General features: G+C 34.1%; 1 protein-coding gene and 1 pseudogene across 1 annotated transcript in view; one reads left to right on the top strand and one right to left on the bottom strand.

Moving 5' to 3' along the window:
* The window catches only part of cnbd1 (cyclic nucleotide binding domain containing 1), a 40,283-nt gene extending 32,332 nt beyond the window's left edge, over positions 1-7,951 (bottom strand). Inside the window, exons 1-4 of the mRNA XM_026201486.1 lie at positions 7,521-7,951; positions 7,211-7,274; positions 6,951-7,046; positions 4,017-4,136 (exon numbers count right to left, since the gene is read on the bottom strand). Coding sequence (XP_026057271.1) covers positions 4,017-4,136; positions 6,951-7,046; positions 7,211-7,274; positions 7,521-7,569 — 329 coding nt within the window. The 5' untranslated portion in view covers positions 7,570-7,951. The remainder of the gene's footprint in view (positions 1-4,016; positions 4,137-6,950; positions 7,047-7,210; positions 7,275-7,520) is intronic.
* Positions 7,952-8,968: 1,017 nt separating this feature from the next.
* On the top strand, positions 8,969-18,410 carry LOC113042774 (cyclic nucleotide-gated cation channel beta-3-like; annotated as a pseudogene).
* The last annotated feature ends 39 nt before the right edge of the window (positions 18,411-18,449 follow it).

Here is an 18,449-nt window from a genome sequence, read left to right on the forward strand (position 1 = left end):
TTAATTCAATAGTAGCCCCACTGCTATATGAACGAAAGTGTAATAACAATTTAAACAAATAAGGTACTTTTTACAGCAGTGTTCCTTTTACATAGTAGCAGTTAACTTATTTATTATAGCGCAAATCTCAATTTAAAACATTAATGTAATTTAATTAAATAAAAAACAAGCTATTTGTCACTGCCAGGACATTAACGTTTTTATAGAAAATATTTTATAGTTTGTTATAGAAAAACAAGTTATGCTCTGAATCCAGAGCCTCGATCATAACATTATAATATGCACCTTCCTATTAGAGACCTGCACGATCGCGGGACCCATCGCAGCAGAATAGGTCGATCGGCTCTTTCATTCAGGAGGCGGGGCTTCCTGCAATTGAGCAGCCATATTGAGTGTTAGATTTTCCTCCATTCAGAACTATACGAGTGACATGTCTTGGGTATTCTACAGTCTTTGGTTACATATAGATCAGTTAGTGTGAGCGTTAACCGCGCTGGAGTAAACGTCTTCTGATATGCCTACGTGGTGCGTGATTATTTCTGAGCGGCAAAAGCGATAGATCTGTAAAGCAATATATTGTGAGAGGGACTTGTGTTACTGCATCCCATATGACTCACAGTAAAAAACCACAAAGTTACAAAATGATTCACTCCACTGTGTTCAGCAAGAGCACTTCTCTGCAGTCTTCATGTGCTATCGGAAGTTTCCTATTTCCAAGTTATAAAGTCATGATTACAAGCTCGTTGCATTCTTTTCTGTTAAAAATAACAGCTGACAGTGGTTTGTGAATGTTGATGCTTAGCCTAAATAATTTGATCGGGAGCATCCCCTCCTGTGACCCATGATTTGTCTGTATGTGTATTCAGAGCCAGTGAGCAACGGACTTTCATAATAATAAAAAACTGCATTAACGTGCAATAAAATAATTGTCTGCGTTAATCAATTAATGCGTTAATCGGATAATAACGTGTTAACTTGCCCAGCCGTAAAATTATATATATATATATATATATATATATATATATATATATATATATATATATATATATATATATATATATATATATATATATATATATATACACACACACACACACGCACACATATTTTACTATATGGAGAGAGATTTAACATAATTTTTTAACATAAGAAAATAAGAAAAATTTATTTATGTTTTTTACAAATTTTATATTTTTTATTTAAACATTTGAAATAAAAAATGCAGCCATATGCAAAACTTACTATACCAAAGACTTTGCTAGTTTGCTTGTTTGTAAAAATAAAAGGCTACTTGGTCCAAATGATGTAGTTATGGTATCTACCAGCAGGGGCTGACTATGAAACAGGAAATTCAATGAGAATGCCACAGCCTAGCCCTTCATTTTATCCATCTGGGATGGATTGGATTGTGGCCATGAAATGAGTGATTTTAAATGATATGCCCTTACTTGTAAACGAAGAATATTATTGCCTTTTCATTAAAAGATTTTTTTTTTTTTTTTTAGAATACTATGCACTAAAGAGCATACCATATGACCAGCGATGTGCTTACAAAAGTAAAAAGGGAAAATTTAAACCATATCAGCATTTTGTTTTCCTTTAAAACAAACCCTTGGGCCCTCATTCATCATTTAATAGTGATTCCTGTGAAACCGCCGTGTGAATTTTTACCCTTTCTAATCTAATTTCCACATGGCTGAGATTCTTTCACAATACATTTTGCTGAATGTCACAAGGCAGAACCTCACAGGGACGAGACGATTATGTCTCCCAAATCGAAGAAAATCGTGACCTATTTCTCTTATCCAGCTCACATCTTTCAAACAAATTCCCCCGATGGCAATTGGCATACACGACCCAGATATCTAGAAACTGAGCTGGGAGGGAAAAAAACACGTGAAGACATGGAAAAGCATTAAGAACTGTCTACAAGGGCATTGCAAAGCCCCGTAGGTAATGTCACTACAAATGCAGAACGGGTATCACAAAAAGTTCTCCTTCGAGCTGCCCATGCATGAAGCTTTCTGTACGTGGACCATGATACTCAGCTGTAATATGGCACATTAAAGCACAAGTTCCCTTGTTATAACTAAGCATGCAAAGCACATCAAAGTAGTGAAGCAATCCAGGAGAAATGCATTGCCATCTGCCTCCATTAACTCCGCCTAAGGCACAGTCCATCTATCACAAACTGAGTGCTCAGTATTCACTCTGATTATGTTCTACCATGGTGCACTTGTGCGAGCTTCTCCTATGGGATGGCGGTGCTTGCTAATGCTTAAAGATTTCAAAAATTGTATGCATTAAACCTCGGCGCATTAAACTGATGACAAAGTGACAGAAAATACTTTTTTCCGTTGTTGCAAAATATTTGTTTTTCAAACAAATGCTGTCTTTAAAACATTCTATAAATCAAAGGATCCTGAAAAAAAAATGTAAGTTTTCTAGTGTTATAAAATAAGACATTTTTCTTGAGCTGCAAAACAGTATATTAGAAATGTTTCTGAAGGGTTGTGTGATACTGGAGTAATGATGCTGAAAATTCAGCTTTGCATCACAGGAATAAATTAAATTTAAAACGGTCATTTTAATTCATAATACTATTTCACAATATAAAAGTTTAAAAAATTTTTTTTTTTTTATGCAGCCTTGGTAAGAGACTTCATACATTAAAAAAAAAAAAAAAAAAAAACGTACCAACCACAAACTTTTGAATTATAGCTTAAAATAAAAGAGCGATCTGTGCCATAATAGCGAGTAAAATATCATAGAGGCTTGCGGTTAAGCCTTTTTCTTACAGAACATATAAAAATCTGGTTCATATTTATTTTTCACACCGACCGTGCTCCAGTCCTGCACTGAAAGATCTCCATATCCTCTTTCCTGCATCTCTAGTGTCTATCTGTCCTACAAAGCTCAAGAACAACCACTAAAAAACAGATGCATTATCCCTGGGAAGTTCAGTGGATGAATGAGGGAGATTATATCACAAGGAACAATATCCGAACACCTACAAGCAACATATAAGAGGAGGAAATAATATTGTAGGATTTCAGTCCTGTGTCGCTCAACACAGGAGCTAAAGAAAGCTATATTGTTCTCTCTCTCTCCCACTCAACGATTCTCACATTAATGAACAGCGACAGCAGGAAAGTAAAACAGGGCCTTCCGATATGAATTAAGATACCACTGTGAGATAGCGGCAGAGAGCGCAGGAGATTAGTCCCATTCTCTATTATGCTCTTAATGAAGTGATTCCAGATGTCATTCAGCAGTGAATTTTCAGAATGTCCTCCTCATTTTTATGCGAGCTATGGTTTTAATTTGCCACAGATTTCATACAGCTAAAACTATTTAAAACTGTGTCACTTTAAATATTAACCAAAGAAATTCTGAGATGCATGTAGCCCTGAGCAGAAATAAGTCATGTTCGTTTGACATGCTGAAAAGGTGCTACACTGCCCTCTGCTGGTAGACGGAAACACTAGCTGATGCAGAGTCAGATGTCAATTTTATTAAAATTAGAAATTAGAAATAGATAAAACAGTGTCTGTCTATTAATAATAAATCAGTCAACACAATTTGCATTATTGTAATGCATATGGATGTGGTTTAATTTCTCATCTGTTATGCAGTAATAAGAACTGTTCTGTCTAATCTGAACACATTTTTCTATTAAAATCAGCATAAAAGCATTAAAACATATCATTAACAATAGCTTAAAATGCATATTTTGTTTCAAACAATAAAAGTCTTTCTTGTTTTTCTTTTTTGTGTGTGTGTGTGTGTGTGTGTGTGTGAAAGTAATGAGAAGTTCAGGAGGAAATGTGCTCATTCAAATCAATGAGCTTTAGATTTTTGGGAGAAAACTGACCTGTTTGACAGATTTAATGAAATTCACCCAGCAGATTCAAATCAGGCCTGACAAACCGTATAAATGTGTGTTTTTTTCATTTTGTATCATCAATATGTCCCGAGGGCCTTTAAACTACCCACAAAGAACACTTCATACTCACAATTTCTTAAGGGCTTTAATCACATGATTCATGAGTGATTTGTGAGCCAGTTTTCCATGTGGCTGATGTCTGCTGACCTCTTGGATGGATTCAAATACTCTCAGCTTCACTGGAGGTTGGCTGCCAAGAGGAATAGAGAAGATCAGATGATTATCGTAAAGTTTATATCCATCATTTGCCAATTCTAAAGTTTGTGCTGTTGAATCAGAATGTAATATATTCCGTATGAAATGTAGTTTATCACTTTTGGACTGCAAGAAATAAAAAAGAGATTATACTGTAAGTCATTGCATGACCAGAAGAAAATATCTTAAAGGAATAGTTCAGTCAAAAATGAACATTTGCTGAAATTTACTTATTCTCCAGTCATCCAAGTTTGTTTCTTCATCAAAAGAGATTTAGGAAATGTAGCATTACATCACTTGCTGACCAAAGGATTCTCAGCAGTGAATGGGTGCCGTCAGAATGAGAGTCACATGACACATAAAGAGTCACATAACACACATGACTCCAGTCCATCAATTAATATGTTTTGTGAAGTGAAAAGCTGTGTTTATAATAAACACGTTTATCTTTAAGATAGGGTTAAATCAAAACAGCAGTCTATAATTCATAATAAAATGTTGTCCTGTGGAACAAGTTGATCCCCTGTTGTCCTCTTGATGGATTTGTTTCTTAAAAACACACAATTTCCCAAAAATTGTTAACTGGTGGATTATTGTGATGTTTTTATCAGCCGTTTTACCTCTCATTCTGACGGCACCCATTCACTGCAGATGATCCATTGGTGAGCAGGTGATGTAATGATACATTTCTCTAAATCTGTTGCAGTAAAGAAAAGCATCTTGGATGGCCTGAGGGTGTGTAAATTTCAGCTAATTTCGTTTTTTGGTTGAACAACATAGCTGTCTTATATCTTATGATCATAAAAAGCTTTATATAAAATATTCTGCCTAAATGTTTGAAATTAGTTTTGTAGACAAATACAAACTTTCCCTACAAATACACTATAGCCTAAGGTATATACTGTTTTCAAATATAAGATAGAGTTTCCATACGTCAGCTGGTGTGAATTTATAGTTTTAATGATCTTATTATTATTATTATTAACAATAAAAAATGAGTAGGTGTGTCCGAACGTTTGACTGATGGTGTAACTGAAAAGCACAGCCACATTAAGCAGTGCATTCAATCAGAATTACCTTAACCACAGTCCTAAAGTTGATTTACAAGATAATCACTCACCATTTTTCATTTTAACCAATCCTTAAATAACCCTTCTTTACGAGCGCTATTCAAGACCCCACGATTCCTACAGGGAGCAGATCTATATTCCAGCCAATTAGAGCCATGACTCATATGTCACTCACTTCCCACAAGAACATTCATTTTTGCTGCACCAGCAGGCTGTTGAGAGGACTGTAAACATTACTCAGAAGATCTCTGAGTGGGACTACAGTGGGATTGAAATGACTGACAGGTCCTTAGTTTCTGCATCACGCCTCTGCAGGGGCGCGGCCCACGTGTCTTTTATAAAGCACTTCCTGTTTGTGACTTTCACCCGACAAGATGCTACTTTCCCAAAAAAAGGCACTAAGGCAATTTTTAGAATAATGACGCAGGTTTGACGTTGAGGTTAAATCTGCTCCAGCACACTCTTATTAGCAAAGTGTAAGTACAATACAGTTTTTTGTTTCCCAAGCGGTAAAAATAACAGTAATTTTACTAATTAATTTTTATGCAGAGCCCTGCGTCTGTCACATTTGATTTTAATATACACAATTGTTCTAAAGTTTGTGTAATTTATTTTTAAAGAAATTAATTTCATTCAGTCAGGATGTACAAATTGATCAAAACATTTATAATGTTACAAAAAAAAAATCTTTAAAAATAAAATGCTGTTATTTTGAATCTTGAAAAAATTATCTTGACAAAAGTATCCTAGTTTAGGTTTGTTATAATAAAAAAAATAATAAAACGATAATAAAAAATAAAAAAAACTTTAACAATTTTTTTTTTTTACATTTCTTGTTTACATTTAGTTTAACAATGTATTAAAATAACTCAAGATTTTTCCACAACATTTATAATAAAGTAAAGAAAATAGAAATTTATAAAAACTAAAGTATATAGACATATTTAAAAACAAGAAAAACTAAGAAAAATTACAACACAACAAAATCTCAAAAAACACAACTAAACCTTTAACTAAAATGAACATGAATATATGATGCATATATGCAGAATATATACTATATATATACACACACACACACACACAAATATCAGTGACACTAAAATTACACTGTCCTGGTTTCCTAAACATATTAAGCAGATTTTCTATTAAACTGTAATACTATTTCACAATATTTACTGTATTCTTGATTAAATACAATTATCTTTGGTGTGAGAAGCAGTACTCTACATGCATTCAGTTTGAATGTGAAATTGTATAAGGGACATTACAAACAAACCCTGAATCAAATAACTTACTTTACAAACACATAAAAGTATGTTATATTTTGATTACATTAAATTTGAACTATACACGTGTTTTCTTTTATATGGTAATCTGATCTTATTCTGAGCCTTACTGAGTTTATATTGCTACAGTGTTTACTAAGTACTAGGTTTTGCAGCTGAATAAACTACTTCTCAGGGTAAGAGGATTACATTACCTGGAACTGATCACAGACAGCTCACTGAAACTAAGCAGACATGATCTGCACTTTATATTAGAAAGAAGTACTATGAATGTAGCAATACTGCATTGGACTCCATAATGTCTGCCCCACAGAATTCAATGCAAAACTTACTTTTTTCTTACTTAGTGAATGTTTTAACTAATGGTCTGATCCCATAATAGCCTACACACTGTGATCACTAATTAGCACTGTGCATAATGTTTTAAAAAATAAAAAAAAAGTTACTCACATCCTAGTCTTGAGTTGTATTCTTGGTAAAGAGGTCTGAGGGTGCAGGAATATTTCTTGATAAAGTTTCATGAATCTTTTATGGGCCTCTTCAGAACTGATACGGTGAAGAGAAGCAAAGCAGTTAGCCATTTTCATTTGTATTACCATCTTGTTTTTTAAAACGTAATATTAAAAAACTAGTTCAACAAGTTCAAAGGCAACTGAAACATGCAGGAATAATATCACAAATGGATTTAGCACACTAATGATCATTTCTACCTTTGATTTAGCTGGGTTAGCTGTGCCAGCTGTGTGTAGTCAATGTCTGCAAGTCTTTGCTCAGCTTTGTTAAAAGGAGAAAGTTTAGCAGATCAGTAACATCTGGTTTTAAATCAATTTTACAAAGCTAGAAACATTCAGTTAAGTAAAAATATGACAACCAGCCCCGGTCTCCTCAGTCTGTTCTACGCAGTGTAGAAATGCCTTGTCATTTATAAAAGCGAGCCAATACAATGTAAACAATGAATGCTATGTATAATACACCTGACTCCTTACATTATTAACATGTTTATTTGAAATGTCTCTGTACCTGAATGTCGGTATCGGTGCATGGCTGTAAAAACAGCAAATGATTTCATGAGGGTTCACTGTAACAGTGAGAAATATCAGGTGACTCGAGTGCAAATTATTGTTGAAGTGTGTTTGGCCCGTTTCATGGCAACAGTCCTTTACTCGTATTACAGACAGTAGTACAATGTTATCGTGTTAAAAGATCGTTACTAAAGCGTGATTATTAATATCTTATTGGGTTTAGGATTACGCGTTCTAAACGTTCCAAGCTCACAGCAATGTTATGCTAACACTCACATTAACGGTGTAACGTACAAGTTAGCTAACAGGCTAACAACTTCGTAAACATGAAGTTAATATTGAGTAATTTACATTTTTAGAAATAATATTTTAAGTTAGTTTGTCTATATTTGTATCACCGGCGGCAAAATACTTCCAAACTATGCAAAAGCGGAAGTGACTGTCAACAGGCGTCGTTTATTTTGAACAAATTAAATCACTTTTTGGACATTTGTTTGGTTCCTAGACCAATCATTGTTTTTGAACGATTCGAATGAAAAATTTGAAATGTTGCCTTGAAATAAAACAAACCTGCATATAAAAAACCTATTTAAAAAGGCACAAAAATAACACAAAACTAAAAATGGCAAAAACACATCAAATTGTTAAAGCACACAAAATGACTCAAATGTAATCTAAAATTATCGAATATATTACTAATAAAAGCTAACTCAAAAAATTAACAACTAACCTAATAGTATATGAATATTAATTTGCTCATTAAAAAATTACCTGCAACTCATGAGCATATCCTTAAATAATAAAAGATAAAAATCTAATCTATTCTTGACCCAGTTTAACCACTGAAACAAAAATATGAAATTAAAATGGCTCCATTCTGAATTTTTAAAAATGAATATGTGTAGAATAAAGAGATGGAAGGCCTGTAAGATCAAAGACATCTTTTCTTCTTCTTGTTAGCCTCCTCTGTTCCCTGCAACCACAACAGTAAATCCCCTCAGCTGAACTAAAAGCTTATAAGGTTTAATTAAGTAAGTGGTCCACCGCTCCATACGAGCCGAACTAATCCAGAAGAACAGCTCGCAGGTCCACCAGAGAAATCTGCTCAAAGCTCAATGACTATTTACTGATATTCTTTGAACTGTATGGAGATTTCGAAATGCTGTGAACACTATACAAACATACTGTGAATCAAACTTTATATATTTATGGTTTACACTGACCAGAAACTTTGTTATATATATGTGTGTGTGTGTGTGTGTGTGTGTGTGTGTGTGTGTGTGTGTGTGTGTGTGTGTGGCTGTAGGCAAGTTTTGAACTCACTCTGCAGTTGACAGACACAGTGATGAATTGTGGCCTGAACTCACTTCTGAGGTCTGCTGCAGATGGGAATTAGTGGTCTAAAAGTGCTAATTGCATCAAGCAGCAACATTAGCAGGACTGGAGCTGTGGTCACACAAGAAGGATAAACACAACAGGCATTGCCTGCGACTGAGCCATGTTCAGCAAGCTGAAGAAGATCATCGGGGGTCCAACTGTTGGTCCCACCACAGCCCCTGCACCGGCTTCTGCAAAGGTAGGTACAAGCAACTCACTGCTGATTTTTATCTTAAGCAAATGCAACAAATTAAAAATGTTTTGCTAAAATGCAGTAAACATTTTAGCTACCATTTTAATTATGGAATTGAAAATTTAGATAAAATAATATAATAATAGTATAATAATATTAATAATAAATGCTTTATACTATTTATTATATTAATAAATGCAATATATTATTAATAAATGTATTTATTTATTTAAATGTAATAAATGCTTTGTATATGTAGCATCTGTAATGTGTGTATAGTTTTATGAATTATTTGATAATATAATAAATTATACAGAGCATTTATTATTATTTTTAAAGCATATGTTTTTTTAATCAGTTTATCATTGACATACTATAACAAACATATAAACTATAGTTTCATTTAATATTTTGAATTAGTATTTTTCCGTTTTCATTTTAATTTTAAATAATTTGGTAATTTTTTTATAATTGTTTTTAAAAATATATCTTTATAGTGTTTATAGACTTTTATTTCAGATCTAGATTTAGTTATTTTACATTAGTTTTACATAGTACATTTAAACTAAATGAAAATGTTGCTTTGGCAGATATAGCAGATTTTAAGATGTTTTACAGTAAAAGGTTAGTAAAAAAGGTCATTAAAATGCAAAATTGAAGATTTAGTACAAAAAAATGTTAAATAGTTCATATAATGTATTGTTTATATATATATATATATATATATATATATATATATATATATATATATATATATATATATATATATATATATATAATATTGTATATATATTAATTCATTTTATGGTACCATAACATTTTTGGTAGTTTTTATCTTAAAATTAGCTAAATGTTTGAGTAATTTCAAATAGACAATTTAGCTCAACAATCTATAAATAATAGAAGCCATCATGCGTCATTTATGAGAATGTTTTTATAACTGCAAAAGCGCTCTGGGATAATGATTAATCTCTGCACCCGGCAGGAAGAAAAACCTGCAGACAAGGAAAATGAAGACAAGAAAGATGATGAAGGCCCTGGTAAGTCATCTATTATCATTGTAATTATCCACCAAATGATCTCATCATTCTTTGTGTAAGCACCTGCAGAAGATATTTTCCAGATGAGAGGCATTTGAAATAATTCTTACAGTCTGTCACAGGTTTCTTGCAGTAGTGTGTTTGTTATGGGTTCAGTAGCATGTGATGGTCTGTAAGCTGCTTCAGGGGTCAGTCCTCCATCTGTGACCCAAATCTTCCTTCATTTGGGAATCGTAAAGAAAAATGAACCATTTTCTCCTCAGCCCCAGCCCCAGAACCGACTCCAGCACCAGCTCCAGAACCAGCAGCACCGGCCTCAAAACCAGAACCGGCCCCCAAACCAGAGGAGAAACCTGCAGACCCGGCCAACGGCCAGCCACCTGCTGAAGGGTAAATCATGTTGCATAGTCAGAAGTTATTTAAATATAACGCCAAGAGAATAAATAGAGTTGAGTTTGAATTCATGTTTATTTTAAACACTTGTATGTGCTACAAGTGCCAGGAGAAAGTATTGATGTCCTGAATGTGTTTAATAAGCTTTAATTAATCATGGTTATAATGAACTAGACTCTTATTGTCTTGGAAAGGACTCACAGTAAGTGAGAACAGCATGTAAGTCATCAGTTCACACACTGTACATCAGATCGAAGACTGTGCAGCTGAGACCTGGAAGATTACGAGACCAGGATCTGAGAGCAGATTACAAGATTTACAGTGCATTTGATATAAGAAGATCCCTGGAGCTACTTAAGTTTAGAAAACAAAAACCGACACCAACAGTGGAAAAATGCCAGAGTAGTTTTATGATGGATATGATCCATAAAATATATTCACATTCACTGGAGCAGCATTTATTCATTTATTATAATTAATAAATAAAATAAAATAAAATAAAATAAAATAAAATTCTGCTCCAGTATAATATATATTATATTATAAAGTTTTACATTAATAACATTAACGTTCAAAACAAAAGGCACTTGGTCTTCACGTACACTTGTAATAAGCCTGCATGACCAGCAGAGGTCAGCATGTAAAAGCACAATTCTGATCGACAGTTTCAGGTCTTGCAAAAGTAAAAAAAGTTAAACCAATGAAAACAAGTAGGATTTCAACTCAGATTTATATATGAACAAGCTGAAGTCGTGTTTACACGGATTCAATTAATTGCCTACAAGGAGCAACGTAAAAGTACCCACTAAAAATTATTTAAACTGCTTTACGGGTTAAATAACACACTATGCATGACGAATATTAATACGAACATATTTTACAGAAAACATGAACATTGTAAGTAGTAAAATTAAACTAGCTGTGATCCAGTTTAAAACTAGCTTGTGTGATTATGCACGCAAGGAGATTTATCAACCGGAAGTTCATTCGCCTAGTAACGTTACAGTAGTCCCATAACAAAGAACGATTTAGACAACTTTACAGTTTAAATAACATTCATGTTATATCAAGGAATAAATATAAGGTATGTTACAAAAACACAACTGTATATTTCTACTTTTAATCAACAATATTTTTGCCAGACGTCAGTAGTGTGTTACTGTAAACTCACTTTGTGTTACTACAAATAAAACCAAAACATGGTTACTATAGGTAAACCATGGTTTTTGTTTATTAGAAGAGCATTTATTTAAAGTTTCTGGAAGTTAAGGATATCAATGTCTGTATATTAAGTGATATATTACTATATTTGTTAAAAATATTAATGTCACCTTGTGTTATTATCTGTTGAATTGTTATAGAGAGGAGGCCCCTTTCCCGGAGTCCCGGCCCATTGTGATAAGCAAGCATTTTGATGCTCAACTCATTGAGATTGTTCAGCATTACCGGCAACGGACAGACCAGTTTAAAGAAAAGATCATTGACCCCTATGCATCCTCTCCAGAGCGCAGTCCTCCTGTCAGTGAGTACAAGTCAATCCATGCTTCTGCAATCAGTGATATACCTGCAATACAGCACTTTTTAAATAATAATATGTAAATATGATAGGACATTACCACATACCAAGACAACAAGGATTGGCTTAACAGGTATTTTGTGTTTGTTTCAGCACCTGTCCTGAGAAAGGATGACTACGTGAAGTTGGTGGAGGAGAGGAAACGAAAAGAAGAAGAGGACAAGAAAAGGAAAGAGGAGGCAGAGAAGAAAAAAAAAGAGGAGGCAGAGAGAAAAAAGAAAGAGGAGGAAGAAAAGAAGAAGAAAGAGGAGGAGGAGAAGAAAAAAGCAGACAAGCCTGGGGAAAAGAAAGAGGAAAAGAAGGAGGAGAAGAAAGATGACGAGGCAGACAAAGAGCAGAAGTCCATCTGCCCAAAAATGAAGTGCACCTGTGTAGATTTCCTGCTGAAGCCCTTCGAGGACAGAATGGACAAAAGACTGGGCACCTCCATCGATCCGTTCACAGGTGACATTTCAAAATATGCCAACATCTGAATATACAGATATAAAATTATCACCTTTCTATGCTTTCGTCTGCTCTGTTTTTGTGATTTTCCCCAGACCGCAGGTATATTGCTTGGCTAAGCTTGGTAACCATTGCCTTCAACTATAACCTCTGGTTCATACCGGTCCGTATGGCCTTCCCATATCATGACCCAGCGGCCGTCCCATTGTGGTTTACCTTGGACATCATTGCTGACATCATTTATGTCATCGACATGATCGTTTTCCAGCCACGACTGCAGTTCTGTAAAGGGGGAGACATCATTGTAAGACATTTTTTTTTACAAAGTTGATTGATAATTTTGTTTCATGTTTTTTTATATAACACCGTCTTGCTCCATAGACTTCTACTGTAAGTTCTATTATTAAATTCTAATACTACTAATGAATACCTCTAATATTTTTCATAATTTTCTTTCAGTATGACAGAGTTGTGATTAAAAAGAAATATCGCGAATCGTCAAGGTTTCAGGTATTTCAGTTGACTTTCATCTTCCACATAGCATTTTATCCCCCAATAGAAAGCCACAAAATATATTTCCTGTCCTTTCAGAATGATGTCATATCCGTCCTGCCTTCAGACCTGTTATATTTCCCGTTTGGATTCAAGTCTGTCTTCAGGCTCAATCGTTTGATGAAGGTAATGCGGTTTCTGTAATCACCTGTGTTTTGGCAGGATTCGATTGGCTATGAGATGCATAATCATTCATGAGCTGATTATATTTTTTAATTTGCCTTAACCTTGTTTTCTTTATGTTTTCTCCTAAAGTCTGAAGCATTTTTTGAGTTTAGTGACCGTCTTGAAGGTATCATGACCAAAGCGTACATCTGGAGGTAAGTAACCAAAACGTAAGAGCGGATCTGGCTGACTGGTTCTATCAGGGATGGGGGAAAATTTTGAATTTATGAATAGACAGCCTTTCAGTTCATAAGTTTGAACCTCTCAGGAATTAGAAAGCTGTTTGGCTTCATTTGGAAGACTTTGAGGAAAATTTGAATATTCTGAAAAATCAAAGTGTTCTTCCTATATGGTCCAAAAAGTGATTTTTTATAATGCTAAACATATATTAAGACATTTATTTGAGCTTGATTGCACTGTAATTCTTCATGTTTAAATACAAATTCTGTTTGCTACCTCAATGAAATCAAGAATTTAAGAATTGAAAACATTTTCATTCTGAATTTGGCTCGAGATTTCCATTTTGTTGTTGCTTGGCCCCGAAGCCTTGATTGAGAACTACTGTTATAAATCATTGTGACCGAATTCTCCTTTGTTTTTTTAAAGAGTAATTCGCACTATTGGATACCTGATGTTTATTCTCCATCTCAACGCGTGTCTTTACTACGTGGCCTCTGACTACCAGGGGATCGGCAAAACCAAATGGGTGTACAGCGGAGAAGGCAGCGCGTATGTAATTCCATCTACCGTTCAGATTCACTTTATTGATTAGTTTTGTAAAGGTAAAGTATATAACTTCTGCACCATTGGCAGCACAAAACAGTAATAGAAACTGCTCATGTAATTTGTAATGTCATTTTTTCATTCACAATTCAAGTTTAACAACAACAGAAAAAGCTACATTTGTTTGCAGTAATTGCAAGTTTTGGGATTTTTTTTTATTTCTTTCATATTCCCATAGCTACCTGAGGTGTTTCTTCTATGCAGAGAAATCCCTCCTGATGATCGCAGAACTTCCTTTTCCTGAGACCATGTTCGGTCAGATCTTTCAGATGACCAACTATTTTTTTGGTGCTCTATTTTTGTCCATCATTCTCGGCCAGGTAGACGTTTTGTCTCCAAAGCTTTTGTCTCTAAAGCTTATGCTCCTGAAGCGCTTGGTGGTTTTTTTTTTGGTTCCGTTTTGATTTTTTTCACTTGGCTTTCTTGCTTGGCCATGGCTTTGCGATGTGCTTCGATGTCGGCTGTTTTGACACTGTAATATGTCACCCTGGTCCACAAAAACCAGTCGTCGCACAGGTATGTTTTTAGCAATAGCCAACAACACATTGTAGGGGTCAAAATTATCACATTTTCTTTTATGACAGAAATCATTAGGATATTAAGTAAAGATTGTGTTCCATGAAATTGTTCCAAAACTTAATTTTTTATCAGTAATACATGTTGCTAAGAACTTCATTTGAACAAATCATTTGGTTTTTCTCAATATTTAGTTGTATCTCAGCCAAATATAGTCATATCCTAACAAACCATACATCAATGGAAAGCTTATTTATGAATCCTAGTTTAAAAACAATTGACCCTTATGACTGGTTTTGTGGTCAATGGTCACATGTGATTAAATCTTTAATAAAGACTCGGATTTGACTAAAAGATGTTTTGATTCCTTACATACTGAATTGTACCATCTCTTTGTCTTTCCCAGGTACTTGCGCAGTTACTATTTTGCCGTGCGCACTCTGATCAACATCGGTGGTCTGCCTGAGCCTCACACAGTCTTTGAAATCACCTTTCAGTTAGCAAACTTTTTTGTTGGTGTCTTTGTCTTCTCAAGTTTGATCGGACAGGTACATGATGTGATGATGTAAACATCATGAGCTCCTCCCCCTAATCCCAGGCAGCCAATCGTATTGTAGTCCTCATCCAGTTCTCCTGTCAGGAACCATGTAGATGTATTGTGATGGTGCTCCTGTTGTTTAAGAATATAGGATGAGTCACTTCTTTACTAGATGTTAAAGATTATACCGAGATCATTTGTAGGTGTCAGAGAGTTTGTGTAGAGATAGTTGCTCGACAAAGAAGATGCCTAAATCACAAGACACACACAGAATGTGACTAGGATTTTTTTTCATTTATTTATTCATTGTGTAGGCTCATTTATGCTATTTTTACATTTCAATTACCTCTGCTGTCATGTAAAACTAGTTTAAATCTTTTAATCAATGTTTTAAAAAACTGTAATATCGGCCATTTGTCAGTTATCAGCTATAACATTAAAATAATTATTGGTTTATCAATAATTTTGCATAATTTTAATATTGGTGCAACAGCAACAACAAAAAGTTTAAAAAAATCTTTGTAATAAATGTCATCTTTAATAAGTCCCATAATAAATAGCAATTTTTTATGCTGTACATTATAATATAATTAAGCCTACATTGACTTGTTGTATTTAATGTAAATGGTCATTTTAAATGGTTTTTAGTGTTTTATTTTAATTTTTTTTTAGGGAAAATATTATACAACTTCAGTTTTGCCACGACATGAAAATATGATTGATTTATCAATATTGTCCAGAATTTTAATAATGGTTAAATAAATGAAAGAATTAATTAATAAAAGTAACAATAAACTAACTAGGGAATCTTTAATAAATCTCAAAATACATTTTCATGATTTACATTATAACTTTGTGTTACTTTTAGCATTTTTTTTTAATGTAATTTAAAAAGTACAGAATTTTAATATTGGCTGTTTATCATTTATTGACTTTAAATTGAAAATATTACCAGTATCAGCCAGAATCATCATAATAGTGCATCCAGATCAGATATATAGATGTAAATCTTTGGTTTTACAGATGAGAGATGTCATTGGAGCAGCTACGGCCGGTCAGACGTACTTCCGTGCATCTATGGATGGTTGTGTGGCGTACATGGTGACAAACCGCATCCCAAAGCTGGTTCAAACCCGAGTGCGCACATGGTACAACTACACCTGGGACTCCCAGGGCATGCTGGGTAAAATTTGTATTTACATGTAAATAACGACTAGTAATGAATAGCAGGGTCCTGTCAATTAATGTTTGGCTTCTCTTCAGATGAGTCTGAGCTTCTGGAACAGATGCCTCTGGTGATGAGAACAGCCATCGCTGTGGACATCAACCTTGCTACTTTCCAAAAGATCGACCTCTTTAAGGTGGGCTTGATTTAAGAAAGGAAATAGATTGTGACATGTTCAGTTTCTTGATGTCTCTGTGTTTTTTCTCACAGGGTTGTGACAACCAGATGCTTGTGGATATGTTATTGAGGCTAAAATCCATTGTGTATTTGCCTGGAGACTTTGTGTGCAAGAAGGTGAGTTATATTGCCTTTTATTTATAGACTCCAAGCACATCAAGTCTTCACTCTCCTGTTTCTCTGCAGGGTGACATTGGAAAAGAAATGTACATCATTAAGGCTGGAGAGGTGCAGGTCATCGGTGGACCGGACAATAAGATTGTGTTTGTGACTCTGAAAGCAGGCTGTGTGTTCGGAGAGATCAGGTGAGCTTTTGAAATGAGAATCTGCCTCTAGAACTACACGTCGTGAATGAACTCATGTGTTTATAATCGACCCCAGTTTGCTACAGTCTTCAGCCAATGGAGGAAATAGAAGAACCGCTAATGTAGCGGCACATGGGTTCGCCAACCTCTTCGTACTGGATAAGAAAGACCTCAATGACATCCTAATTCACTACCCAGAGTCTCAGAAAGTGCTGGCCAGGAAGGGACGGTGAGTTATGTCACATGATCCTTTCAGTCAGACATTCATATAGATTGATGCCCCACACAGTGAAAAAATAAATAATTTTTGTTTAGCAATAAATTATCTCAATATCACAAGACTTGGGAAGGCATTAAGAACTCTTAGATTTTATGCTTTAAAAAAAAAAAACAGAAAGAAACAAAAAAACTATTTTCTAATGGGGTAGGAAAATACACTTGCCGTAAGTCCTAATATTTACTTTATATACTAGCTTTTGAAGTAAATTTAGCAATTTTATTGAATAAGGAAGCAAAAATATGGATTAAGAAAGTGTTTTGTTTTAACGAACTGAATTGTTCACTAACCGATTCACTGATTTGTTTGAATCATCACTAACTGTAAAAGTGGTCTTGAAATAGTTAAATCTGGAAAATGCTGGTTAACACTGTTTCACAGGAAACTGCTGAAAGCCAAGGGTCCAGCTCCTGCTGCTAAAGGCGAAGAGGAAAAAAAAGAAAGGACTGGCTATGTTCGGACAAAAACCTCCCACTCCCAAACTTTTGCGTGCCTTTGCAGGAGGAGCGTTCACCAAAAAAGGCTTTATGGACAGACTTAAGGTAGAGGAATTATATTATATATTAAATTATGCAGTACCATTAAAAATTTTGGGGCCTGCACATTTTTTTTTGTTATTGTTTTTTAAAAGAATGAATGCTTTTTTTTTTTTTTTTTTTTTTTTTTTTTAGAAAACAAATATCAAAAGTGGCAGTGAAAACCTTTATATTGTTGCAAAATATTTCTATTTCCAACAAATGCTGTTCACATTTGATTTAACATTGAATATTAAAATTGTGGCATGGTTTCCTCCATGATATTAAGCAGCACAACTATTTTAAACATTGACGATAATAATAACAAAGGTTTCTTGTGTAGCAAATCAGCATATTAAAATGATTTCTGAAGACACTGAAGACTGGAGTAATGATGCTGAAAATTCAGCTTTGCATTTAAAGAATGAATTACAGCTGAAAATAAATAAAACAGACAGTGAAATTAAAATATGAAAAATAATATTTCATAATATTGCACTTTACTTTTACTGTACAAGAGATTTCTTTTCAAAAAATTTTTTTTTTTAAACTTACTGACCCCAAATGCTTTAATGTTACTGTATATTTAATAAAACATTGACCTTTTGATGTATAATACAATACAATAACAAAAAAAGATGGTTCAAAGAATACATTTTTATTTCTGTTTTTCTTTTCTAGACTGCTGCTTCCGAACATTAATAATCTCATGAAATACATTAAATATTTCTCTGTAAGGATTTCATTCCTTTTAGAATAACCTATGCATTTTAAATGTATTTTTTTATTATTAATAAACAAGCTTCTTTCCCTGCTAACTGCAGTACTTGCCAATTAGTGAATGGTATTGC

Source organism: Carassius auratus, chromosome 24 (genome assembly GCF_003368295.1).
Source record: "Carassius auratus strain Wakin chromosome 24, ASM336829v1, whole genome shotgun sequence".
Classification (NCBI taxonomy): Eukaryota; Metazoa; Chordata; class Actinopteri; order Cypriniformes; family Cyprinidae; genus Carassius; species Carassius auratus.